Here is a 27,460-nt window from a genome sequence, read left to right on the forward strand (position 1 = left end):
ATAGAAACATATTAATTAAATATATAAAAAAAAATCTTAAATTCATAACTGCCAAACAGTATTGAGGTGCAGTACAAAGAAAAATAAAAACATAGTGCCTCATACTTTCCCATAATTTACACTCGTTAATGACAACTACTATGGGAAAGTGCAAAATACCAAAGAAAATTATGAGTCAAAAAAAATTAAAAAATTGAATCAAGCTTTAAGCCAAAAAAATTGACTTAAAAATGAAGTTATGTTTTAGGCTTAAGCACCGTTGCACACAATGACATCGAACATTACACCAACAATGGAGACACCAATATCAATTTAATGAATTGAAAGTAATTAATATAACTACATGTGTCGGTGTGGTAACACAGACAACGAATACGCCTTCAATTTGAAGTGTCTTGGTTTTAGGCCACAGCTGGCATATCTTTGAGCCATGGATCAAGTGGCTTACCAATTGCATACACAATGAAACCAATCTCACGTAGCTTATCACAATCAACAATGTTCCTTCCATCAAAAACAAATGCTGGTTTTCTCATGTTATCATAAATCTTCTGATAATCAAGACTGTTAAACTCATTCCACTCAGTTAGAACACAAACACCATCTGCATCTTTAGTTGCTTCATAAGCATCCAAAACAACACTCACTTTCTTATCAGATGAACCACTTGTCGGCTGCAAATGTATAGGATGGTCCCAATCAAATTTGTTCATCCACAAATCCCTTTGAATTTGATCCTCGGTTACCTGCGGATCGTATATACTCAACCGCGCTTTATCGCCGAGTAGTCCTTTACACACATCAATAGCCGGTGTCTCCCGTGTATCACCTGTATCCTTCTTGAATGCAAATCCTAAAATGGCTATCTTTTTGTTAGCAACTGTGTTAAACATCGATGCAACAACTCGGTTCACGAACCGATTCTTCTGATAATCGTTAATCTTGATAACTTGTTTCCAATATTCAGCCACTTCCGGAAGGCCATTACACTCACAAATGTAAACAAGGTTTAAGATATCTTTCTGAAAGCAAGAACCACCAAAACCAACACTTGCATTAAGGAACTTTGGTCCGATCCGTGTGTCGGTACCAACAGCATAGGAAACTTGATTAACATTTGCACCAGTAGCTTCACAAAGTGCTGACATTGCATTGACAGATGAAATTCTCTGAGCCAAGAAAGCATTAGCAGCTAACTTAGAAAGTTCTGCAGACCAAAGATTTGTTGTTAAGATTTTCCCCTCAGGAACCCATTGAGAATAAACATTTTTCAATGTTTGAATCGCTTTTTCACCTTCCGGGGTTTCCCTGCCTCCAATGAGAACCCTGTCTGGATTGAAAAGGTCTTGAATTGCAGTTCCCTCGGCGAGAAATTCGGGGTTCGACAGAATCTGAAACTTGATACCTTTTGCATTGTGTGTTAGAATTTTCTCTATAGCCTCAGCAGTTTTGACAGGAACAGTTGATTTCTCTACAACAATTTTGTCGGACTTTGAAACATCGGCAATCATTCGAGCTGCACTCTCCCAATATGTTAAATCGGCTGCTTTGCCAGCTCCAAGGCCTCGAGTTTTTGTCGGTGTGTTGACAGATACAAACACAATGTCAGCTTCATAGACATGTTTTTCAACATCAGTGCTGAAGAAAAGGTTCTTGCCACGACATTGCCTGACTATACCATCAAGACCGGGTTCATAGATAGGAAGTTGATCGCTGTTCCAGGCTGCAATGCGCAATTTCGAGATATCAACGACAACAACTTCGATGGATGGACACTTTAATGCAATCACTGCCATTGTTGGACCCCCCACATATCCAGCACCAATGCAGCAAATCTTCACCATTTTTTCTTTTCTGACCTATCCAATGGTGTTCAAATATATCAGTAAATACAATAATGCAACAAAAGCTAATTTGAAATCTTTTATATCAAGATTGCAAAGAATCGCAGTCAAATGAGGCCAATGGTGCATAAAGAATGTTGTGGTTTTGGCAACACAAAACCGTTATGTTGCGGCCCAAATCACAATCCCAGATCTTTATTTAAAACTCGCCAACCATTGATGAAATAAGAGTTTGCTCCTTTTCTTCAAGAATCACAAAGCAATTACCCCAAAAAAAATATCATAGAAGAATCAAGGTCAACATTTTTAATACCGAACCGGATGGTTCAACTGGTTGAACCGTGAACTAACATTGTCTACATTTCGATTATTTGAGCCACAGTTCCATCCAAGATCAAGTTTGAACCACGATCTCGAGGACTCTCCGATTTGATGTCCGGTTTTTAAAACATTGTTATAGATCTATATACCACATGCAAGTACGGATGATGGATGATTTTGGTAATAAACTTCCATGACTACATGTTGACCATTCATTGACCAATCTTAACAAAGTCTATTAGTAGATCTAGCATTAACCAGAGAAACAAAAAAGTTTGAGATTCATTTATTTATAATAATATATCAACCACTGATCACATCAGATCCAATAAATGCAAACAACATTGAATCAATGACAAAACTTGAACAACTTACTATACAAGAAACAGAAAATATCTCAAGATCTATAAACTTTATTTACACAAATCAGAATCAAAACCCATGAATCACAAAGAACTAACTACACTGTCCATAATATATAAAAAGACGATTCAATTATTCAAACCAACAATGATTCAGCTTTTTTTTTTTCTTCTTGAAGTTGATTCTGTTAAAATGACAATATAGTGAAAAAGATTCAAAATTTGACTAACAATAAAATTGAAGACACAATGTGAGGAAATGGGGTGTCTAGTTTTTACCTGCAAGGAAGGATGAATAATCTCTGACTAAGAAAGAGCAAACGAAGAAAGGATCAGAGAGAGTGAGAGATGCTTTTATATATATATATATATATATATATATATATATAACATTATAGGTGGGTTATTTGGTGTAGTCCCTATAAAGTGGTTCACCATAGACCAGTAATTAAAAATTATCGAAAATTTTAACTTTATTGATATTGATTCAGTACGAGATATATATTTATTTTTTTGTATTATTATTAAATCGATATTATTTAAATCATTATCTCAGTTATAACAATAAAAATGACCATTAACATTTACGTTTAAGAAACACGGATATAATTGTTAAAATTTTAAATATTTTTTAAAATTGATTAATGGTGTTATAATTTGTCAAGATTATATATACTGAATGCAAATCTAAGTTTGGTTGGTGTAATTACCAAAATGGACAAACTTTGTGAAACCGATGCGTTTGGTGGGAAGATGTTTTCGTTTGTATTATGAGTTCAATTCCACAAATGTCTTGCAAAATTCTACTTTTATACCATTTTAAGTAGGCTTTGATCTTATATAGTTCAAAGATGAGAGTGTCTAATTTGACAATGTGAGACTCAAATACAAGGAGAAGGCAACTATTGACCACCTTTGTAGGTGGCTTATATTATTTTCGTACTTAATTATAATTATAAGTTCACATAAATTAAATTATGGAAATTAAGAAAGGGGAAGTAGTATTAAATTTATTAATTAAATGTTTTTATTATACTATTATCATCTCTTATTATAAGCATTTATTTTTTTTTGCACCCGAAAAATTTATGGAGTAGTTAATGTGTTCATTTTATGTCTTATTTTTTAAAATAATATTTGTATTTAAAAGTGTTAAATTTGATGTGTTTAGAAAGAAAAAAATAACAAATGTATCTAGTAAATTTTTTTTTTTTTCTTTCGAAATGATATTTATAATTAGGAAAAGAAGTAGTAGTGTTTATTGTTAATTACATAAAAGATTAATTAATTAAAAATATAAAAATAATTAATTAATTTAAAAATTCGAAAATGATCTTATAAACAATTGGAGTGTAACTTTGAATTTAACAAAGATTAAGGTGTCTTCTTAACTCAATACATTGACTTCAAACAAATAAAAATTTGATAAGAGCTTTTAACTTAAGCAACAATCACGGATATTAAAATTATTAATTTATTTATTTACATTGGTTGCAAAGATATTTAAGTTTACAAAAACTCTTATAAACTAAAAACATATAAAGAGGTCAAAAAAAATTCTAGAGCAATCGGTTCCCAATTTCTTTCTTTTTATTTTAGAAAGAAAAAAATGAGATTGTATTAAAAAATAAAGGATAAAAATTAAACTAAAATTTCTTAGTTGAGTTCAATCCTTAATAACTATTTGAATTAAATGTATTTTAACTTCTATAAAAATTTAAAATTATATTTCTAATCTCAATAAAAAAATTCTTAACTTTTTTACTGAATTGCTCAAAAAAATCTTTTTTATTTATGGAAAAAATTTAAGACGGGAGAATTATATCTTAAATTTGCAATATATCCAATATAATATTTGTCTTTTTACTCTTCGATGAAATCATTAGAATTGGAAAAAAAAATTACTCATATGTGATAATTGATAATGTCTATATATAATATAATATATTATAACAGTCAAAATCCAGAAATGGAAACAGAATTTTAATTTATTTATTCATTTAACATTTATAAAAAAAATCCGAAAATGAAAGCAAAAGTAGCCGTTACAATACCAAAGAGCGCCTCTTTCTCTCTCTCAAAACAAAAAAAAAAGTTCCAATTTTTTTCCCTTCATTTTCGTTTTTTTGTTTATCCCCAATTCAATCCAATCACACATTCATACTCTCAAGTTTCAATCTTTCTCACATTTACGAATACCCTTTAAAATTCCCATCAAATCGGTGTAATTTTTCCGGCGATAATCAATCGGCGGCAATGACTCCTGAGAAACCCTCAAACATTGAAAATATGAATCCAAACACAAACACACTTCAAAAATCATTAAACAAAAACAAAAACAACAACAATGTTAATGTTAATGTTGTTGCTGTTGTTCCTCATAACAGAATTCGTCAGAGAAAGTTTATAGTTGCAAAGAAGAAGAAGAATCAAAGTCCTAAGAAGAAAACGGTTTCGTGTACTTGTAAAGAAAAAAGTGATGATGTTGATGATGATGGAACTAAGTGTGTTTGTGAAGCTTATCAGAATTTAAGGGCTTCCCAAGAAGGGTTTTTCATCAAAGACAAAACTTTTGATGATGATGAAGAGAAAGAAGAAGAAAAAGCTGAGAAAGTTTTTGAAGAGGTTATTGAAGCAAATTTGTTGATTCATGATATTGGAAATGAAGAAAGAAAATTGGATGATGATGAAGAAGGAAAAGGAAAAGAAGAAGAAGTTGAAGAGGGTAATTGTAGTTCTATAGTGAAAAGAAGGAGGGAGAGAGTGTTGGAAGAAGCAAGGAATAATGTTCCTGAAAATGGGAAAGTTATGCATTTGGTTAAGGCTTTTGAGAGGCTTCTTAGTATATCATCATCAAATAGTTTTGAGGAGAAAGAGAAGAATGAGGAGGAACAATATTGTGAAGAGGAGAAGAAGAATAAGGTGATGAAATGGGCATTACCAGGATTGCAATTTCAACTACCTGTTAAGGAATCTGAAACTGAAGTTGAAGTTCTTTCTGGTTGTTGTGATGATGATGGTCTGTTTAATTGTACTTTGACATCTGAACAACTTGGGTTGGATAAAAGGGGTTCAGGTTCTTCTTGGGAAAGTGGAGTTGGAAGGTTTGTGTTTTTTTCTTTTTTACTTTGATACCTTTCTAAAGCTTGTTGTTTCATTCTATTTGAATTTTGATTTGATTCACTTTGCTTGAAGTTGTTGATTTGTATCAATTGTTGTGTTTTTTTTTTTTATGGTGCAGTGTGTGTAGCAGGAACTCTTCTGGAGGTAGAATAAGCAGGAGAAATGTAAGATTTTTAGATAATGCTGTTGTTATTGTATTTTAAGTAGTACTGTTGCAGCTTATATAGTTGTAGTCTTTCTTTAACTAGAGTAGTTAGTTAACTCCCCTTTGGTATGACGTATAGTTAGTGATAAGTGGATAGGTCTCTCAATCGGGAGAGCAAGAGTGACAGCCTTTTGAGTTTGGCCGAAATGTAGTATTTAAACGCAAGTTGTACACTGAAAACCCTAAGCTTGAATCATAATTGAAGTGTGCTGCAGCCGCATTGCAATTGGAGACGTGGACACGATTGCTCCACGATCAAATCTTGTGTGTTCTCTAATTGCATTTTTTGTATCTATTTTCTTTTGAGTTGAGGTTGTTGTTCTAACAACTCCTTTCCTTGGTTAACTCAGTTTAGATCATTCAGTTTTGCAGATTGTTATAGCAGTTAGTTTTGTGTAGTTGGTTAGTTATCCTTTATGATAACTATTTTGCTTGTATAAATAGTCTTAGTTATCTCATTGTAATTCATTCTAAGAATATTGAATTCACAAAGTCTCATTGCTCAATCCACAAGATGATTTCTTAATTCCCCTTGTTCTATGTGAAGATTGATTAATGATTCACTATTAATAAGGTTGTTTTTTAACTTATGAATGTGTGTTTTAGAGCTTGGAATCATCTAGTACTTTTGGAGGAAGGAGGTGGAATAAGCAGAAGCTAAAAGGCACTAGCCAGAAACCATTTAAGCTAAGAACTGAGGTAATTGATGACACAAATAATTGGTTTTTTTTTCCTTCAAATTTTTCAGTGATTACATTGGTGATGCATTTACAATAATGCTACTGTAGCAAAGGGGCAAAATGAAAGAGGAACAATTTATGAAGAAAGTTAAAGAGATTTTGACCGAAGAAGAGAAACTGCGAGTACCTGTTGCACAAGGTCTTCCATGGACTACCGATGAACCCGAGGTAAGGCCATTTTCTCGCAGATAAAACTTAAATGCAGTGCAATAGGGAATTTTCTTGTGGAAAAACTCATGGAGCAAATGATTTTTCCATCAGTTTTATCCATAAAAAATGTAAAACAGGAGGTAAGGTCTTTTTCCTGTCACAAAATTACAACTTTTTCAGACCACTTCAAATAACTTATAACAGTTGTGTGTGAACTCTATTTTGTTAAAGGAACGGTAAGAAAAGTGTCTAAGGCACTGCACCTAAGTTTTACAATTTTCTCGTCAAAGTCCTTATTTTGATGTGTATACGAGTTCGAGTGTAGTGTAATCCAAAACATAATTCACAGTCAAATTTGGTCACCAAGCATTCTTTTGGTACTACTTTTTACAGTGCTTGCCAAAACCTCCTGTGAAAGAAACCACAAAGCCTATTGACTTTAAGCTTCATAGTGATTTGAGAGCAATCGATCGCGCCGAATTCGATCATCAGGTGCCTCTTTCATCTATTGATTCTATTCCTTCTGCTTTTGTTTTATACATTATGTGTTGTAACTTCTGAATCTAATTGTGAGCTATTGATATATCTGTCATTTTGTAGAAAACACAAACAAAGTTTGATGAATGTTTAATTGTGTAGGTAGCTGAAAAATGGAGCTTGATAGAACAACAGAAAATGGAAATGGAAAGGCAACATAAGGTACAACAAATACAATATCTACAAACTTTCCATCTCAAATCAATGAGTTTTTGTTTGAGTTATTACTATGTTTACTTGTGATCTAAATTGCTTGTGTCTTGTATGTGTTGTATTCTCTTATAGTTGGCTGAAGAGGAAGAGATTAGGAGATTGAGGAAGGAACTTATTCCTAAAGCACAACCAATGCCTTATTTTGATAAGCCTTTTATACCAAGGAGGTAATGTTTGATCAATCTCATGATGAACAATCTTAGAACATAAGGAAATAGACTCCCTACAGTAATTGTGTCACATAGTTACCGACTTCAACTGTTGGATCTAAATCAATGCTCGAGATTGTTTACATATTATTTTGCTATCTTTTTTCTCATTGTTATATTTTGATTTTGATTTAAAGGTCAATGAAGCATCCAACTATACCAAGAGAACCTAAGTTTCACATACCTCACCACAAGAAGATCAAGTGCTTGTCATGGAATGAGATGAGATCCTACTCTTCATACTTCAACTGATATTCTAAGTCTTTTGCTGATGAGAAAGATCAAGTGTGTATCATGGAATGAAATGAGACCCTATTCTTCCTTACCCTCAACTTAGATTCAAAGGGTCATTTTTGCTGATGAAAAGAGAAATCTTTTTCAATTTCTCCATTATCTGAATAATATTCAATTTGTATATGGGCAACCAATATTAGTTGCAAATTATTTTTCTGCCTTTGTACAAAAGGGTATCTTCTTTTCATTGAAATGAAATGAACTTACTTTTTTTTTTTTTTTGGATTTGAATTCATTATAGATTCATTCTCATATTTTTGCAACTTTCTTGTTCATTATTATTTCATTATCAAGTGAAGATCATTAGGCACTGGATATATCACTGCAAAACCAATACATGCTTTGATATGTAATGTTGACACGGACCACTGGACACGACCCAGAAACGGACATGTCAACACTACTAATGTAGAAAACATAGGACATCAGCATCAATGCACATTTATTTGTTATTTTAAATAAATAGATAAAATATGAACATTATTTATAAAATATTTAAATTGAGTAATTTGTTTCATTACAAATGTACTATAAAACAAGAAACAAAATAAACGTGATCTAACCATTAATCAATCTATTACTAAAATGCTAGATATGATCTAATCAAATTAATGTCTTTAATCCTCCATTGATCTTCATTGTTTCGTCAAATGGTGAAACTAGCCATAGATTTATGAGGGGGCAAATATAAAGGCAAAATTTTCTTTGTAACTGTTGTAGAGATTAAAAGAGTCAAAATAAGACAAATAAATTTATCAATCAAGTAATATTTTTTAATTAGTCTTGTTTCTACTAATTTTTAACAATTAATGAGGTAGCTAAATATAAAAAATATCAATTTATTAAAAAATAAAATAACTAAACATAAAAATATACCAACTCATTAACCTTTGTAACTAATTTTGACGTATCTTTAACTTTCATAGATGTGTTTAAAATGTGTTTAAGAGGTGTCTAAGGTAAGTTAAAATATATAAAAAAAAATCTTTTAAAACACTTGTCTGAGTTGTCAAATATATGTCGTAGGAGTGTCAAAGACATCGACACGCTCAATTTCACATAGATATTCATATGAAATGAAAAGGAACCATCAATTATTTATGATAGATGTAGTTGTAGTGCTCAACACTTCCGTAGTGAATTATCAATCGTTTTATTTAGTCTATTTGTAGGTTGTTAGGTACACAATTAGTGAAAAGTTTTCATTAAACATATTGAGTTGGTTCTATTAGCTCGAAAGTTGCTTAAGCAGCAGTCTAGAAAGGCATTTATAATTATACATTAGGCAGCATAGCTAATAGTTTTGTATCAAGAAAATCAAACACAATAATGAAAAGGCAATATACCTACTAAATTAGCCACAATAAAAGCTAAAGCCATGGCCATTAACTTTTTTTTTTTTTATGATAAAGGAAAAAACAAAATAAAAACAAAGGCACGACCCTAGAGAAATGGACTTTCTTAAGTCATAATCAAGAAGTAAATTAATAAAAATCATAAATCTTCGTATAATAAGTGGATTTCATATTTGAACTCAAGTCGCGGAAGAGGTGTGACAAAAAATTACAATGACGTTTATTTTTATTCTTAGACTCACTTATAAATAAAAAGGTGTATGCATTTGTTTAATTCAAATATAAATAAATTTCAACTACTTTATCAACATTTATTGTTATTATTCTAAAAACACATTTAAATTAATTTCTTAATATTTTATTTTGACGAGAATTAATTTCATAATATTGGGAGAAAATAATCATTGTAATTACAGATAAATTAATAAATGTATTTCATTTTTTTCCATGAAATCAAAAATTGAATACATTTAATCACTATTATTAATTATTAAATAGTGTAAAAGTAGTTATTTTTATTTATAAACGAATAATATAGTTTTTTTAAGTAAAAATTTAATGCATTTCATTCAAAATTAAATAGGAAATACTAAGTGACTGAAGATAAAACTACTTTGTTTTAGTTGTAAATATTGTCATGTTTGATAAAAAGTGACTTACATCATTTGTTAACCGTTTAACTAAATAAATATTATAGGTAGTAAAAGATCTAAAAAGAAATTTGCAAGACTTTAAGATGATAACAAATCCATAAAATATAATCGAAAGAATCATGTAGGCAATTAATAATCTCATGATCATTTAGTAGAATTAAGGTTTGTTTCTCTTACCATATTGAGAATTCGAAAAAAAACACAATATATTTTTCAAATTAGATAAACAAAAATGAGCATCATTTTTTTCTTTTTCTGATGAATTTAAATGAGTATAGATTATTAATTACAAAATTCCAAATTTAGATTGAAGTTAAAATAGTAGGTGTGAAAAGAATTTCTAACCATAGGTGGCAATTCTATGAAAAAACATTGTGTTATCCACTTGGATTATTGGAGGGAAAGAAACATGATACTAAACGTGTCTCCAAGACAAAATGCAAAAACAGTGACTATGGTTTTTATTGTTGTCACAAAAGTTAGTTACTAACACTTTTATGACATTGATGGTTACATCGTAATCATCGAAACGAAACATGTAAAAAAAATCTAGAAAAACACATTGTCTTTCTAATAATCCCTCCTTTGTATTCTCCATCATTCATTCTCATTTTCTCATATTCCTCACACATTTTCTTCGATCTCGTCGCCTTCAACCTTATAATCTCACCGACCCACATAACAATTTTCATCATTCTTTATAGATCACACTACCTTTTGAGCTTGGACGAAGGAAAGTTTTGTTTTTTATTTGTGGGGTTGGTTCCAACAAAATAAAAATGGCTTCTTTATCGGTTCCATGCCCTAAATGTCCTTCTCCTTCCATATTGGGGTTGAAATCTAATAAGATCTTGTTTGGAAGTGGGTTGAGCTTGAAGCATTCTCAATCATTTGGATCTTTGTCTGCTGAGTCAGCATCCTTTGGGATTAAGGTAATGTGATTTGAATATGGAATTGATTTTATGATAGTACCATGTTGATTTGTTTCAAATTTTGGCTAATCTTGTTACTATATGTGTGATTGATTGTTTTGTTCAGAATGTATAACCAATTTAGTCTTAGAATATAGAAGAGTAACAATTTGGTCATGAAATTCTAAGATAATTGATGAAATTGAATGTCCTTGGTCATATTAGTCCCTAGGTTTTTCCATTTTTGTCTTAAACTTCTCGTTCTTAGGGGAGAAAATTTTCGTAATATGGAGTTCGGCAAGAGGTAAGTAATGTTTGGCCAAAGATTGGTCCAACGAGGGTTCAAACAAACTCGGGTACTCCTAGTTGATTCGTCCTTAATTGAAATAATCAACTTGATTATTCAAATTTTGTTTAATTTCAAGAAGCAAATTCTCTATGCTTACAATTTCATGACTAAATTTTGTGATTCACTCTTTTATTGTAAGATTTATACTAATTAATGTATTGCTTATAGAATAATAGAAGCTAAGGGCCACCACTTGAAATCTTCATTTTTTCTTATCTATATCCACCTTTTTTTATTGTAAGATTTATAATTAATAATGTATTAATTATAGGATAATTGAAGCTAAGGACCACTTGAGAATCTTCAATTTTGCTTTTTCCATGTGCTCCTTTTTTTCTGGAAGATTAGATAGATATACAAGATTAACAGCTGAATTTTTAGAAATTTGGATTCCTTGTTGCCAATATCTTTATTTGGTAACATTAATTTTTCTGTCATTTTCAGCATATGTTATTATATCATGATAAATATGTAACTTTATGGTTTTAATTGCCTATCAATTAAAATCACTTGCAGCATTTTTTTTACTGAAAGTTTTCACTATGTTATGACTTGCATAAGTTTGTTAAATTCATTGCATTTGATGGACCTATGAACACAATTGCAGCTAAAATTCATTCAAGTCATTGCACTACAGTCTTAACCATTAGTTTCAATGTGCTTAAAATTCGAAATATTGTAGTTTATCCATATAATAATTTTGGTTTGTAGATGGTTTTTTTATTCACTGAATAAATAAATAATTTGTGTTATATTTTTCCTAGTTATTTAATTCAATTAATTGTTTCAATTGTTGTTTTGTTTGTTGTCTCTTGCAGTGTCTTAACAGGAAGCAATTTCCTCTCAAGACTCAAGCACAACGTAACGAGGTCAGTTCGCTTCCAGTCTCTTTCTTTTCTCTTTTGAGAGGGGGACTAGTTACAGCCTATGAAGCATTGACACAGACACAAACGCCGGTAATAGTTTGAGAAAAATAAAAGTGATTTTATTATGTAATCAAAAGTGTAATTTTTGTATCGGACACGTAGACATTATTTTAATCTGAAGTGTCGATGTTACATAGGTCACAATCATGCAGAGTTCACATTGAGTTTTATTTGGACCGGAATTTTTATCTGGCTTGTTCAAATGTGCTATATTGTGAAAATTTTACTATAACTTATGCTCTTTTATACATATCATAGGCTGCTGCCGTCGAAAATTCAAAGTCTGTACCTGTACCGGTCAATGGACCTACTGTTGCTGCAATAAAAGAGAAAGAAAACCAAAATGGAAATGTCTCTGGTGACTCTGTTGAAGATGCATCTTCAGTTTCTGCATTCATGACTCAAGTTGCTGACCTTGTAAAGTAAGAATAAGCAGCTACACTTTTAATGCAATCACATAACTTTTTTTAGTTTTTTTGTCTATGTTAGAAACATGCATTGTCTCCATTGTTTTTATTTAGTGAATGTTTGGATTCACTTTTGGGGGAGTCAAAAGTGATTCTGAAGACTTAAAAATGATTATGATATGTTTGGAGGTTCACGATTAGAATTAATTCTTACTTGAAGCTAAAATTTGTAACTTTTGTTTCTAAACTTGATTTTTACATTTAAATTTATCGTTCAACTCACTTTGAAACAAACATATCAAAACATAATCATTTTACCTTAAAACCATATTTTACGAAAATCAGTTTTATAAAAACCAATTCAATCAAAATCACTTTTCACCACCTACATTGGTCTGAGTGGAACTAGACTCAGACCCTGTTAAGCAAGGTCTCGGGTTCAAGCCTTGTAGATGGAAAAAATGTAGTTGAGAGGGGAGACCTTATTAAAGGTGGTCAACCTAGGTTCCCCGACAGAGATTAGTCATCAACAAAGCTGGTGAATACTTCACACCAATAACATAGTTACAAAAAGAACATCAATTTTCACCGCCATAAACTAAACACACACTATTAATACTATTATTTCCATGGCCAGACTTGTGGATTCTAGAGATATTGTGGAACTGCAACTGAAGCAATCAGACTGTGAGCTCTTGATAAGAAAAACAGAAGCTTTGCAGCCTCCACCGGCCGCAGCCATGCCTCAACAACCGTTGTACTATCAAACACTTCCTTCGCCACCACCCCCAGCACCGGCAGCTGCTTCTGCTCCTGCAGGCTCTCCTCCGCCTTCGAAAGCAACACCTGCGTTACCTCCCCCCAAAAGAAGTGCATCCTCTCATCCACAGCTGAAATGTCCAATGGCAGGAACCTTTTACAGGTGTCCGGGACCTGGTGAACCTCCGTTTGTCAAGGTATGTAAACATACATATTTCGAATAGCAGACGTCTTTTTCTGTCGAGGCGTCAATTTGCAAAAAAGAAATCCGTGTTTTAAAAACTAGATTGGAGATCAAACTGGTGAGACCTTTGGGTCATGATTCAATCGTTTCGACCATGGTTGAACCGGGTGACAGAGGTAAATAAATAACCAACGGCTGTTCAACCATGGTTCAACCCAGTACAACCAGACTATAATACACCTGGGATCAAACCAACCGGCAAAGGGTGGTTCTTGGTTCAACTGGTTGAACAGTTGAACCAATCGGTCCAGTTCTCAAAGCATTGCAAAAAATACTATTACAAGGAAAAGGAAATCTGTTCTGGATTTCAACTAATTAATGTTGTGTTTGCTAAACAAAATAATGAATAGCCTGATTACTTTGTTGTTGGCTCAGGTGGGAGATAAAGTGCAAAAAGGCCAGGTTGTTTGCATTATTGAGGCTATGAAACTGATGAATGAAATTGAGGTATGTGTATTTTTTTTGTTCATGTTTGTTTTTGTATATATTACATTTATCCTCATCTTTTAAGCATCTTGTTTTCTTTTCCCTAATATAGTAACGTATAAACCAATCTCTATCAACATTTATCCAATAACTTAAAAGATCTAATTTGTTGGTTATACCTTTCATTGCCTTTGTGGCAGGCTGATCAATCAGGAACAATAACTGAGATACTAGTTGAAGATGGAAAACCGGTCAGCATAGACCTGGTACACTCTCTCTCTCTCTCTCTCTATATATATATATATATATGTGTGTGTGTGTGTGTTTGCTTGCTTGTGCTTGTGTGTGTGTTTGTGTGTGATTTGGATTCCCTGTGGCTATTGGATCAAGATTAGACAATCCATGATTTGGATTCTCTACGATGAGGGAATCACACATTTGATGCAAACATGCAATTTGGTCAGTTGGATCAAGATCACATAACTCATATTTCGACTTTGTTAAATCAAATCTAAAATACAAAGTTGGAATGCAAGTCATCTGATCTTGATATGACGATCCACATTGCAATTACTTGAATGCAGAGAATCCTAATTTGCGCTTATGTGTGTGACTTTAGTGGTTGTTTTGTGTACAAAGTCCTTCCCTTTGTCGTTTCTCTAACTGATACACTTGTACTCCGTGCAGCCTCTTTTCGTAATAGCTCCATGAGTACCAGAACGGATCGTATTTCAAACTCGATGTGAATCTTCCATGTTCGATAGCATGGTATTTGATGATTTATAATATCTTCTGTTATTCAGAAATTTATTGAGTGACATTAGTTGTCTAATATATTATGAAATCATTGGCTTCTTAAGCTTCCACCTCCTCCTTTTAATTTATCTAGAAATATTTTTAGACACAAAAGCCTCAGCATATCAGAATGGATATTGGACTTTGTAGTTCTAAGCAGTTTTGATATTTGTAATATTAAATGTTTTCTGCATTTAGTTTTGGAAGAGTCCCTTTTCCTCTTCAATGAACATGCTGGATGGATGTTATGTTCTTGATGTAGTTTTTAATAGCATATTTATGTGGCTAAAAAACTTCTCTTTGCAACAATTTGTTACAAGCATGATCGTAATATAATATAATATAATATAATATAATATAATATAATATAATATAATATAATATAATATAATATAATATAATATAATATAATATAATATAATATAATATAATATAATATAATATAATATAATATAATATAATATAATATAATATAATATAATATAATATAATATAATATAATATAATATAATATAATATAATATAATATAATATAATGTAATATAATGTAATGCAAATTGAAACTGTTGTATCTTTTATATATTTGTTTGGTGACAGTTATTGATACCCTTTGCATCATCTCTAATAATCTTTTAAGCCATGTTTGAATATTTTATAATGAACCGTATAGAATAAAATAAAATAGAATGGAATGAAACAGAATGACATTTCACTGTATGTATATTTTTCATGTCGTTATTTTCTCTCTATGTCATGAAAACGTTAAGTTAAATTTGAAAATTTGTTCCTAGCTTGAAGTTTACATGAGCATGAGTTGCAGAACTTGTTACATTTGGGGGTAAAAGAGAAGTTTGCTGGAGATAAATTTCCATTGCCAGATTAAGACAACCGAATTTCAAAGTAGATACCAAAACCAAAAATATGATTATTTGTTAATTTGTTTTTATATAGATGAGATGATATAATTACTAAAAAAACTTACGATTATTCAACATTTTTAACATATGATTAACGGTTAAAAAAGTGACTCATAATTCATATGAATCAATTAACATTTGTAAACCTCATTTTGGGAGCCATTTTCATAACAATTATCATAATTGAAGAAATAGGTTTCATTTTACTTTTTAGTGAATATTTTTAGAGATTACAAAACCCCCTGTTTCATTTAGGTGATAACAAGATTTTATTCTCAGATTCAGAGTCTAAAAATTGACATCTTTGACTGGTGTCTCCTAAAAAAAAGTAACTTAGCTTCTTCTTCCTATTCGTCCATTAGAAGGATAGTTTAGGATCATTTTTTGATTTAAAATTATCCCTCTAAGTTATTTTATTCTCTTTGTATTTAAATAAATATTTTTTTTTATAATTTATTCATTTGAGTGCGATAGTTTATTTGTCATTGCAGTATGATTTTTTTTTTTTTTCATTTTGGTGTGATGTTTACATAAGCAGATAATTTGTTTTATCGGTATCATAATTTAAAAAAGGGCCTTATGGAGATTACTATTAAATTGAACGTAATATCAACCTTACAAATGACTTGTTAACACATGGTTAAATTGATCATATTAGAAGAAATCATATATAGTCGATATAAGCGAACATTGACAAATATTTTTTTCCTGAGATGAATTGTGAGGAAAATTTTCAAAATATATTTGAAATTATCTAATAGTTATATTAATGTAGTAAAATTTAAATAATTTATTAATGTATCACTTGGTTAAGTCATTGTAATGTTTAGATTTAATGCATCTATTAACCATCAAACTAATACATATGTTAAGTTATCAAGAGTTACCAATTTTTTCAAGAGATGTTTTCTTTCACCAATTGGTATGAGTTTCTCTATAAATATAGACACTTTTGAGGCATAAAAGACAACAAAATTTTTATGTTACATGAATCAAATTTCTGTCAAAAATATTTAAATCATTTTTACTTTTAATTAACTTATTAATGTATCACTTGATCAAGTAGTTGTAATGTTTGGATTTAATGCAATTGTTAACCATCAAATCAATGCATATCTTAAGTTATCTAAGAGTTACAATTTTTTTTAAAAGTTATTTTCTTTCATAAATTAGTAAGAGTTTCTCTATAAATATAAACACTTAAGAGACAGAAAAGACAAAATTTTCATGTTACATGAATCAAATTTCTGTCAAAAAAATTTTTGACAACAAAACACTAGCTATTTATTCTCCTTGAAAAAAAATTGCACCTTATCTCCTTTTTTTTTTTTTGTACAATCCTTAACCCGTGTTCTTTAATCTCGTATTAGTAGTAATATGAAAAGGAAGCAGATTCTTTTAGCCCATGTCCAATTTTCAACGCATTTAACACGTCTAAATCATTATTTTATTGTTTGAAAAGTCCTAAATCATGATTTAAATAAACAAAAGCTTATCTATAATAGCCTCAACCAATTAATGATTCGAGGATTTCAAACACTAAGCCAAACGAATTGTTTCTTTCTGTTTTTGAAAATTAAACCCAACATTTTGTAGAGGTTGATATTGTTTCACTTGCGTGTTAGAATATTAAATACCGATTTGCAAATCATCAGAGTAGTTCATGATTAGCTAATTACTATTACACAAAAATATTTGAAGCTCGGGGCATTTCTATTTCCAATTTCTTAGTACTTCCATTGTATGCTTCTGACTAGGCAAAACCAAGCTTTACTAAATAATAAACGTACAACGACTTATGTGCTATTAGAACAAAACCGAAAGAAATAATCAATAGGATATGATTTTGATGGCTAAGACGAGTTTTCCATCAACAAAAGAATGCTACCACTATAATATGAAGCAAATTACAGACGGAAACAGACAAATCATACAGTCAACATAGGCAACGAAAATCCCATTCCCATGCTCTCCTGCACTGTTTCCATAAACCCTATTCTATTGGCTCTCATCCTATTCTGTAACTTTTTTTTTTAATTTCTATTTAATGTACAAGTTAGCCTATCTACCATTTACTTACATCGATCAGTATTGTCTGGAGCTTCTAAGGTTAGCCCTGCGTCCACCACTAAAATTTATGTTGCGCGCTCCACCAGCCCAATCTTCATCATCATCATCCCCAAAATCCCCACCTACCATCGGTATAGGTCCAGTTTTTCGACCTTTTCTGGGTGTTGGTCGCTTCCGTTTTATATTTGCAGTGTAGAGTGAATAATCCACTGTATCTTCCTTCAATGCGTTTTTAAACTCCTGGTGCAAAGGATGAGATATAGGCTCGATTGAAATTAAGAAATTCTCACTTAAAAAAATGTCATGGTTCTTTATTTAGGAAAAAAGTTTAAAAACTAATATATACTCATATTCACAGTTCATTACTTACAAAAAAAACTAATGAATTCATAGGTATAATTATCAAAAATTTACATGAGAATTTAAAACAATAATTAAGATACAGAAACTAATTTCAAGTCTTTATATAGAAGATATCAATTAAAATACTCTTATTATCATATGATTTTTTTAATATTTTTTCCTCGTAAATGCTGTAGAAGAAATTTATTCAAACCGACTAATAATGACTACAGAAACTCTCAACGTGCAAATAGTTCAGTATTGTATGTATTAAAGAAAACAAATTCACACAAGCTACAATACCTGATATCTTTGTATTAATTCTTGCGGACTTGTAGGCAAACTGAACTGAGATTCACCAATATTAAATGGAATACTCTGTTTTGAGATTACATCTCCAGGTTTTGGCGGTTCACTTGGAGAATAAGCCTGAACAAAAATGAGAAAACATAGAGAGAACGGTTAGCTACTGGGCTTTAAAATGATAGTAAGTGATTGAGGCCAGCCCAAAACCAATGCTTCTGGGCTTTAGGCCTAAAAAATTTGTTTGAGTATTTCCGGTTAAGTTTTTGGTGATTGCTCATCTAGCCCCCATGTTTCCTCATTTTTTCGGCTTTTTACCGGATTATAGCTTTCGGTAGTGTAAAATTGAGTACAATACACTACCGGATCCTAGCTTCCGGTAGTGTATTTGGGGGGGGTGAGCAAACACGGAGGATGGATGAGCAACCTTCTAAGTTTTTTATTGAAAAAAAGGTAAGAAAAGGAAATGATTCTCGTGAGTCGTGCTAACAAAATGGCCAGCCTAAAGCTCTCTTTAACACAAAAAAGTCTCTCTCAAAGTTTGCTTTAGGCTCCACTTATTCTTGGGTTGGCCGTGTAAGTGATGATAATATGCATTATATAACTTTACCTGACATTTGGCATCATCGAGACTATACGTGATTTTTAGGTGTCTCTTTAGCTTTAAAAGAAGTTGCAATGCAATCGCAGATAAACAGTCAGCCTGCATACGCATCAGGTATAAAACAAATGTGATCATATGACACAATTACTAAACTACTGATTAATTGAAATGTGCATACTCTACTGGTAAGGCCGTATATTGAAAATATTTCACATTCTTGCTTAGAGCAGAACTCTCAATTAGCACAAATTGTCAACAGAATAGACAAAAATAATAACAGCGAGCTCCATAATACCTGAAATTTCTCTGTATCATCTTCTGAGAAGGTAAGGGAATCTGCAAAACCAGCAGTGTGTGGCTTTACTTTTGACCCACCATTATGTGATAAAGGATAATCTGGCAGTTGGTGATTTGTTCCGTTTAAATCCACTGATGTCATATCAACTAAGTAAGGCTGAACATCTAGATTTTGCTGAAATGTGCCATTCAAGTCCATTGACTGAACTTGGGTTGTAAGAATAGGTTCATGTGGCACCCGTTGATACATTCCATTCCCATGAGGTGTACCGTCGCCCTCTCTTTGTAACAAGCTTGAACTCCAGGCTTTGAAATTTGCCTCCAGTGGACCAGCCCTCAACTGAACTACTCGATTGATGGCATAAATTAAATAAAGCGGCTCATCAGGTGCAGTGAATGGAAGCAAGGCAAGGACCTCTGTGCAGTACCTGTGAAAGGAAACCAATTAAAAGGTCACTTAAAAACTCACATGACTAACAAGAATAATGACAAATAAGACTTACATTAAGAAAGGTATTACTAATTTGTTCCATCTTGGATTATCAAACTTCCGCACAATTGAGGACATAAATTTGTTCCTTGATATCCGGTTCCCTCTAATGAGCTTGTATATTCGAGAAACACCAAGTCGTGCTTGAGTGAGCGAGTCAGACTCAGGTTTCCCTTTTCCAGAAACAGGGATCTTGGATGGTGTCTTATGATTAACATTTTCAGGACTACCACAAACAGATTGCATGAACATAAATGACATTTGAAGTCCATCGCCCAAGCGGCTTTCAAAAAATGCAGGATACCTGAAAAGATGCTTTAATTAGATAATACAACTTAGTTGATGTGAATTATGCCATCCAGAATTATATATAGGAGATTACTTCTCATTCATATTCATTAGGAGATGATGAGCCAACTTTGCATTTGACTCCAAAGGATCCGTTTCAAGTGCTATAAGATATGGAACACAGGTGATGGGATGAACAAGACCTTGGCGCAGCACAACTTCAACAATCTGAATTATTAGCATATCTCTCATTAATATGCATGAGAAATAGAAAACATAACTACTTTTATGGGAACGGTCAGAAAGAAAAAAACTAATAAACAAGATAGATCATTTAATCCACATTGAGACGGAAAGGCAGGTAACTAACAACTGCAAGATTCTCCTTTAATTTCCTATGCAAAACATCAACATAGTTTCCCAACCCCTTTCTGTCACTTCATCTAAAAGATTTGAGCAAATGGAAACACCATTGATAGAAACAATATGCACACAGATGCACTCTGCAAGCTTAATTGCTTTTTAGTTTATTAAAAAAATGATTTTACTTGTTTCTTTGTATTTGATTTCCAAGTGTTAATACTTTCATCTAATCCAAGATAGAAGCTAGGTTCTGACCTTCAAGGCTGTTTGGCGAACTTGTTCACTGGAATCTAAACATCTGCCCAAAATATTATCCCAGTATAACTGAATAATACCACCGCATATGTTTGTATCACCAGCACCAGCCGCAACAGGTACACTATGCCCAGCTCTGACCGAGTGACCAGATGCGTTATCTTCAACTTTGTCTGTTTCCATTTGGCTTTCAGCATCAAGAAGATACTCAAACATGTTTTGCAATGCTTGAATCTGATTATAAGAATGATTTAGCATCCACAAAAGAGTATATGTTTATATACATGCATACATACAAGTATATATTACCAGTAATTAGCATACTTATACCTTCGGTAACTTTTTGAAAGATGCGAATTTAAACAATCTAAAAAACAATTTGATGTAATTCAACAGTTAAATTGGTTATATTTGCATCGTATAAAGAATTGTTAAAAGTAATATTACGCTAGATTGTATGTGAATGTAGATGAAATATCAGTATATATTACCTTAATTCGAACATCAGCAGTATTCGACAGTGTACCCTCCAGTATCTTTCCAATGTTATTTTCTAACATATATTCAGGCCTTGCAATTAGAACATATCCTAATGCCTACAAGAGTTAAAATCAAACATGAACAAACTTTCAAGATTAAACCAAGATAAGAACTGCGCCAATGAGAAACTCTTACCTGCAATGATCTAACCTTAAGAGAATAATCATCCACGTCAAGATACTTCATAAACAAGCTGAGACTCCTCCTAACATCAACAAGTTTATTACCAGAGCTTGCTAACAATATGTTGCCATAACGAATAAGCAAACCGAGACAGAAGAGAGATCGCCCCACTTGCTGTAAATAGCAGGAAACAGTCACGCTTTAATATACGTGCCATATAAAATTTGTGATGCACCAGCTACTCTAAACGTTTAAGTTGATAGTTACAATTACATGAGTGGTTTATATTATATCTCTAACATGGCCCCTCACTTCAAAGCTTAAGCTGTTAGGTGAAGAGATATGAACGATTTTACTTTTATCATTTGTCTTCTTTACAAAAGTCATTCATCAAAAGTTCGGTACAGGTATTAAAGATCTGTCAACATCTCACGTCAAAAGGGAACCTCAATGATTGGGAGAGTAATGAACTTTAGTCAATGATGCTTTTCTGTCATTCTTTTCATTTTTCATTCAATGAAGAGTTGAAGATAGGAAGACGGCGACAATTTGAATCGTGGTGATTTTTCTAGTAGCAACACATTTTATGTTTTAACGAATTTTCCCAAAAGGTACAGTAACGGTTCACTTAAAGGTTTTTGTAGAAATGAGGTAAAAAATTTAAGGCAACTTGCCGTTCATGCATATATGTATCTGATTGGAGATAAGTGACTGCAGTTTCAAAGCCATCTCTCAGCCCTGAGGTTTGCTTTGGGATAGGATTGAGTTCACGATTCTCCCTAGTGCTCTACCAGAGACTAGACAGCCTTGCCTCATTCTAGATTATTTCTATTCTATTCTTTTTCACTTTTTTGTCTTAGGTTTTTAATGTAGATGCACATAAACTCCAATAATAAATACACGAAAATAAAAGACAAACTTGAACATGATTCTAGCACCAAACCTGCTTGTTTACAACTGCCTGGGTATCCAAACATTTCAAGAAGACCTGAATAAGTTGCTCAACTACAGCATCCCCCTTTCCTGCCATCTTACTCATACAGCAGAGACATCTGTTCAAGCAATAGTAATAAATTAGACCTATAAGTAGAGGAACGGGTAAGCAAACTCTCTCCTATTGAATGGGAGGAAAAAATAGTTCTAATAATTGCAGTCTAGAAAAGGCAAGCATAACCAAGACCAAGTTCAAGGTTTTTAGAAATATCTCAAAATATAATCCAAAAATTGTTCTTCGATGGTATGCATGGTTTTGCACTGGTATGCATAAGAAAATTATTTAGATATTATCATATACAGCATCATAATATTAAAACAAATTTACAGTTTATAAACCCGTCCATCAAGAAAAATTAGAGAACTATACATTGCATAAATAGAAGTAATAGAACACATCTAACTTCTAACTAATGAAAATAATGGTAAGAGATTGCAGTACTTGATACAAGCATGGACAACTGTCAAGAAAGAATGCCGGACAATCAACTGCTTCAAATCTTGCTCAAGTTCATCCACAATACTCAGAGGTAACTTCCGCAGCAATGGCAACACAGCATCAATTATAAATATTATACTCTCAAGTAGCTGTGCAACCATGCTATTGTCAACCTGAACACAAGAATAAGATAAGTCAAACTATAGCCATTTCATATTATACTTCTTGTAGGTCAAAACAATATGGGAGGAATTTAATGAAAAGTCAAGAGCTAGAAACAGCACAATTAATAATAAACAGATGATGAAAACTGAAGCAGAAATTAAGGGTTCATGGTGTTATGATTGAGACTTTGATTAGTGTAAAAATGCTTTATGATATATAGTAATAAACTGTGATGTGTTTAGACGCCAACTCTATCACTTTACGACATGTGCTATGGATTTCAACTTTAATTTTAGCAAGCTAATATTTATGTTTGACCCATAGGCTGAACTCAGCCCAACGCGCGCACAGTCAAAATCAAGCAGAAAAAAAACTCCCAACCAGACCCATAGGTCCCTGGTGGGTAGCCCAAAATTACTATTTGTTTGCCTCGATGAAAGTTGCAGCACAGCCATGGCTTCAAGACTATCAACCAAAAGCTAGACTTTGTTATTATGCTTGTCATTTTTTATCCGCATAAATCTCACACTTTCATTTCCACAATTGGGCTGTTGGACACAATATATAGTAAATATAATGATAAATGAGAGTAATACAAATTTGAGATAACATTCAGATTTTCATGGTTATAATGTTTATTCTTCAGGTGGTTTGCTTATACATTAGTTATTTTAAAAACATTCGGCACAAAATTAAATTTCATAATTAAAGGAAAAATTGCCGGAGAAAAAATAAAATAAATAAAATATATAAAAAAAAAACAAGTTAAAACCATAATTGTAAAAAAAAAGACAATATATAATTAAAAAATAAAAAACAATAATGTAGGAAACAAAGTTGAATTTTCACAGTTGAATAAACTATGTTTTATTATTTTGAGAACAATTGTAAAATGCATAAATAAATACTACTACTATATACATCGAATCAGAATGATAAATGGAGTAATGCATCTCAGCCTCGACAAAGTTTGAAAGAACCACCAAAAGAAGGACAGGAAACCACCATCATGCTTCCTAGTTTGAATTGAAATTGGCATCCGCCATATGCACAGCACTAATTCAAACAATTCAACACAATGCATAGTAACACTAGAGTAAGTCAATATACAAGACTTAGATTAGTCTTAACCTGAGTCTTCAGATATGACTGCAACGTAACAACAAACTGGGAAGGGTTAGAAGCTGGTGCACAGAGAGTCGGGTCCACAAGACAAAATGCATGCAAGACTTGCACATATGGAAGTGCATGCTTTTCCACTTCATCACTGTTCATTTCGTCAACCTGATCATGAACATAAACTCTGTATTTCATACCAAGGTATCCACGCATAAAGGTTAGATGAATGAGCATAATTCTAGTGTACCAGCAATATCTTCTCCAGCAAGCATTTGCACATCAATTCACAACGTTTACGCACTGTTACAAGGGACACTGGGTTGACCCCGATTGCTTTTGTTGATTGCGGTAAAAAATCAAGTGTCAAGTTGCGCTTTATTACGGTTACAAGAAGTTGATTATTGGGCATTCTCTTCAACATTTCAACAATTTGTTCTGTTTTCTTAGCTACCTCAAGTGGAACTGTACTACCATCTCCAAAAACCTGAGTTTGGGAAGCAGAAGGCTCCTCAAACCAGAACTCATAAAATGTTTTGCAAACAAGATCCTGTAAATCAAAAGCATAGCAGGGAGAAACATTATTAATATCCAAAAAGGGTACATTGAGAAATAAATTTAGAACCTGTGCACGGCTTAGCATCCAATAAGCACAAGTTAATATCCAGTCACTACTCCATCCATCTCATTATAAGTCTCATTTGGGTTGTGCACAAATCTTAAAAAAAATGCTTAGTTATATTGATTTCAATAATAAAATGAGTTTCATTTACTAAAATGCCCATATTAATAATAGTTGATGGAGTAGTTAAATAAGTTGAGATACAATAAATAAGGGTATACTGGTGAAAAAATAATAATTAATGCTCCATTGATAATATAAAGAGGCATATAATTTGAGACAAGTAAATATTGCAAATTGAGACGCTTAATATAATTAACATGACATAACGAAACTCCCTAATTTAAAAAGTTTAGATGAAAGGTGCAACAATTACAAATCATCACCAATGACCTAAAGGAGCATTTGTTTCAAGCTCTGTAGCATCAACATTTCAAATCAAAGGTGTGTCCCGGTGTCCAACACCGACACATTAATTATATTCAATTAATTTATTTTCTCAAATTATTACCGATATCGACACGTCAGTGTCGTGTCCGGTGTTCATGTCAGTATATGTGCTTCATTTATTTCAAGGATATCATTATATTTCAGGCTTCCAGGGATGATATTCCCAGAATACTATTGCTAGGAATGTTATTCCCAACAGAGATGATTGGAAAAAACTTGTTATTCCTAGGAATGTTATTAAAAAAAAGTTTAAAAATTAAAAAGAAAAAATATAGAATAAGATGAAAGTGACAATTTATGGTTGGAAGTGTAAAACATAAATTCTATTCCAATGGGAAAATAAGAAACCCACCCCTTGACATGGGAATGGAACGTAGGAAAAGCATGTCTGGTCTAGATTCCTGGGAATAAATAATGCCCGGGAGCATTTGTCTATAAATTGTACCAAATATGGGGATGTTGCACCCCCAAGCTCACATTTCCAGGAATAATTTCATATAATTTGAAACAAAACCCTCTAAAAGAATACCACGATAGGGCAGAAGCATGTTGATCTCCGAATCATGTTACACATAACTAATGGCATAAGTTATAGTTGTTGACAGCTAGATACAACGTATTTGAAATACTTAGTGACATATCTTAAAAGACTCAAGCAGAAACGTCGAAGTACCTGTATACTCGATTCATCATCAGTAACACGTGAAATTATCTCTGTGCAGGCTCTTGTAAATCCCGAGAAGTTGGCATTTGAACTGCACATATCTCGAATAATTTTTATAGCTCGTTTCCGAACACTTACTCCAGTGTCTTTAATTCTCTCTGTAATCTTCTCAAAATACTACAGTACACATTTGAAAACTTTGTTTTACTAACAATGCAACAACCTTACGTGTGAAGTGTCTCCATAACAGCCATGAAGTTTGTAAGGCATGACCAGATTTAATTTTTACTACTAAAAGAAAGAGCAATTGAAACATACCTTAAAACCCACATCGGGATGTGAAGCAATATGCCTACCAACAAGTTCCAATGCGGCTTCTCTGACAGATATCGCCGAGTCACAGAACCTACCTTCAACAGCTGATTGTACTTGTTTATAACCCAATACCTCTGGGTCGGCCTCTACAATGATACTAACCTGTTCATTATATTAAATATTAAATAAAAGACAGTTAAGAAAAAACCATTACAAAGAAATATAAAAAGTATCCCATTTTCAATTGAAAACAGAAAACATAAAGCTAATAAACTTACTGCTCGTAAAGCTTTAGCCCTAATAACTGGAGAGTTCTCCCTCAAGCTTCCCTGTGCAGTATAAGAAAAATTAGTATACAATTTTTATTTGAAAAATAAGGGAAAGGGAAAATATTAACTGACCAAAAGCGTGTGAAAAATCTTATCAAACCCTCGACAAAATGAACTTTTTTGGCCTAAAGCTAGAGTAATCTTCTTGATTGAATCTCTCGTCAGCATGGATGAAACAGTACCAGAATCCCGTATTATGATTCTTGATTTCATCCTAGCAATGTAGTAAATGAGCTTCTGCTGGCAATTTGGATCATTTTTATACCACGAGCAGAGATAAAACCTGCACAACATATACACACTTACCTTTGCATGACTATAACTAAAATGTCAATTAGAAGATTTATTACAAGTACAAACCAGCAAATGAAAAGATGCAGGTCATCAGCAGAGGTGACATCTTGAAGGTAATTCAAAAGCAATTGTTGAACAATTTCATGGTCAGAAACTGCAGAATCATCCTTTGAAACTTCATGGTTCTTTTTTACATTACCCTTGCGCTGGGAATTGCAATATGACTGTAATACAAGCAGTTGCTTTGAGCAGATGCACATATGACAGTACCAGTTCCGGTTAGGAACTTCATCTTCTTTGATGTCCAGACAATCAGCATGAAAAGGCCTATTGCAGCCTGGACATATGACCAAATTTTCTACCCTTCCACCCGAACAGACACAACATGTATCTTTTGGATAATGCCGAGTAGCAGCGTCCTGACTAAGTAGATCCCGAAGTATCCAGAACTTCTCCCGGCTACAAATCATAGCATCACGCTTCAACCTTGCAGCAATAGTGCCAAGAATATCAATAGCCATGGAGCGTGCAGTGATATCCTTGGAGTTTGTTCCAGCATTCTGAATTAGTAGGACACATAGAACCTGAAAGAACTCTCAGCATTAAACTAGCCTGATGCCTTTACCAAAACAATAATGCACATAAATACATGCATTCC

At 32.5% G+C, this 27,460-nt stretch overlaps 4 protein-coding genes across 8 annotated transcripts in view; 2 read left to right on the forward strand and 2 right to left on the reverse strand.

The window, feature by feature from the left end:
- Positions 1 to 20: 20 nt before the first annotated feature.
- Positions 21 to 2,886, reverse strand: LOC101506476 (UDP-glucose 6-dehydrogenase 1). Of its 2 annotated transcripts, none has more exons than XM_004489396.4 (2): positions 2,807 to 2,886; positions 21 to 1,859 (listed from the first exon to the last, which is right to left on the reverse strand). In XM_004489396.4, the coding sequence occupies exon 2, from the start codon at positions 1,842 to 1,844 to the stop codon at positions 402 to 404; it is 1,443 nt and encodes a 480-aa protein (XP_004489453.1). In that variant the 5' UTR covers positions 1,845 to 1,859; positions 2,807 to 2,886; the 3' UTR covers positions 21 to 401. The 2 variants fall into 2 exon arrangements, with proteins under 2 accessions (XP_004489453.1, XP_012568077.1); XM_012712623.3 differs by having other exon boundaries at positions 21 to 1,854; positions 2,807 to 2,871.
- A 1,678-nt stretch (positions 2,887 to 4,564) lies between these two features.
- On the forward strand, positions 4,565 to 8,215 carry LOC101506802 (microtubule-destabilizing protein 60). Its single transcript, XM_004489397.4, has 8 exons — positions 4,565 to 5,631; positions 5,769 to 5,814; positions 6,462 to 6,554; positions 6,644 to 6,763; positions 7,139 to 7,237; positions 7,385 to 7,444; positions 7,568 to 7,662; positions 7,842 to 8,215. The coding sequence occupies exons 1-8, from the start codon at positions 4,784 to 4,786 to the stop codon at positions 7,954 to 7,956; spliced, it is 1,476 nt and encodes a 491-aa protein (XP_004489454.1). The 5' UTR covers positions 4,565 to 4,783; the 3' UTR covers positions 7,957 to 8,215.
- Positions 8,216 to 10,514: 2,299 nt separating this feature from the next.
- LOC101507139 (biotin carboxyl carrier protein of acetyl-CoA carboxylase 2, chloroplastic) lies at positions 10,515 to 14,972 on the forward strand. Of its 2 annotated transcripts, none has more exons than XM_004489398.4 (7): positions 10,515 to 10,938; positions 12,085 to 12,222; positions 12,451 to 12,614; positions 13,237 to 13,555; positions 13,978 to 14,049; positions 14,229 to 14,294; positions 14,716 to 14,972. In XM_004489398.4, exons 1-7 carry the CDS (start codon positions 10,786 to 10,788, stop codon positions 14,737 to 14,739), a joined length of 936 nt encoding a protein of 311 aa, XP_004489455.1. In that variant the 5' UTR covers positions 10,515 to 10,785; the 3' UTR covers positions 14,740 to 14,972. The 2 variants fall into 2 exon arrangements, with proteins under 2 accessions (XP_004489455.1, XP_004489456.1); XM_004489399.4 differs by having other exon boundaries at positions 12,085 to 12,135.
- A 2,574-nt stretch (positions 14,973 to 17,546) lies between these two features.
- Positions 17,547 to 27,460, reverse strand: part of LOC101507646 (sister chromatid cohesion protein SCC2) — a 15,367-nt gene continuing 5,453 nt past the window's right edge. For 2 of the 3 annotated variants that reach the window (XM_004489400.4, XM_012712647.3), the window contains exons 11-28: positions 26,869 to 27,386; positions 26,581 to 26,791; positions 26,458 to 26,508; positions 26,183 to 26,341; positions 25,874 to 26,041; positions 24,379 to 24,678; positions 24,144 to 24,296; positions 22,851 to 23,020; positions 22,359 to 22,467; positions 21,428 to 21,589; positions 21,244 to 21,348; positions 20,753 to 20,986; positions 20,229 to 20,362; positions 19,860 to 20,150; positions 19,355 to 19,784; positions 19,066 to 19,158; positions 18,456 to 18,581; positions 17,547 to 18,050 (exon numbers count right to left, since the gene is read on the reverse strand). In XM_004489400.4, the coding sequence (XP_004489457.1) occupies positions 17,826 to 18,050; positions 18,456 to 18,581; positions 19,066 to 19,158; positions 19,355 to 19,784; positions 19,860 to 20,150; positions 20,229 to 20,362; positions 20,753 to 20,986; positions 21,244 to 21,348; positions 21,428 to 21,589; positions 22,359 to 22,467; positions 22,851 to 23,020; positions 24,144 to 24,296; positions 24,379 to 24,678; positions 25,874 to 26,041; positions 26,183 to 26,341; positions 26,458 to 26,508; positions 26,581 to 26,791; positions 26,869 to 27,386 (3,639 nt within the window). In that variant the 3' untranslated portion in view covers positions 17,547 to 17,825. The remainder of the gene's footprint in view (positions 18,051 to 18,455; positions 18,582 to 19,065; positions 19,159 to 19,354; positions 19,785 to 19,859; positions 20,151 to 20,228; positions 20,363 to 20,752; positions 20,987 to 21,243; positions 21,349 to 21,427; positions 21,590 to 22,358; positions 22,468 to 22,850; positions 23,021 to 24,143; positions 24,297 to 24,378; positions 24,679 to 25,873; positions 26,042 to 26,182; positions 26,342 to 26,457; positions 26,509 to 26,580; positions 26,792 to 26,868; positions 27,387 to 27,460) is intronic. The other variant, XM_073365049.1, reaches the window with a different exon arrangement.

The sequence above is a fragment of the Cicer arietinum genome, chromosome 2 (assembly GCF_000331145.2).
Source record: "Cicer arietinum cultivar CDC Frontier isolate Library 1 chromosome 2, Cicar.CDCFrontier_v2.0, whole genome shotgun sequence".
Classification (NCBI taxonomy): domain Eukaryota; kingdom Viridiplantae; phylum Streptophyta; class Magnoliopsida; order Fabales; family Fabaceae; genus Cicer; species Cicer arietinum.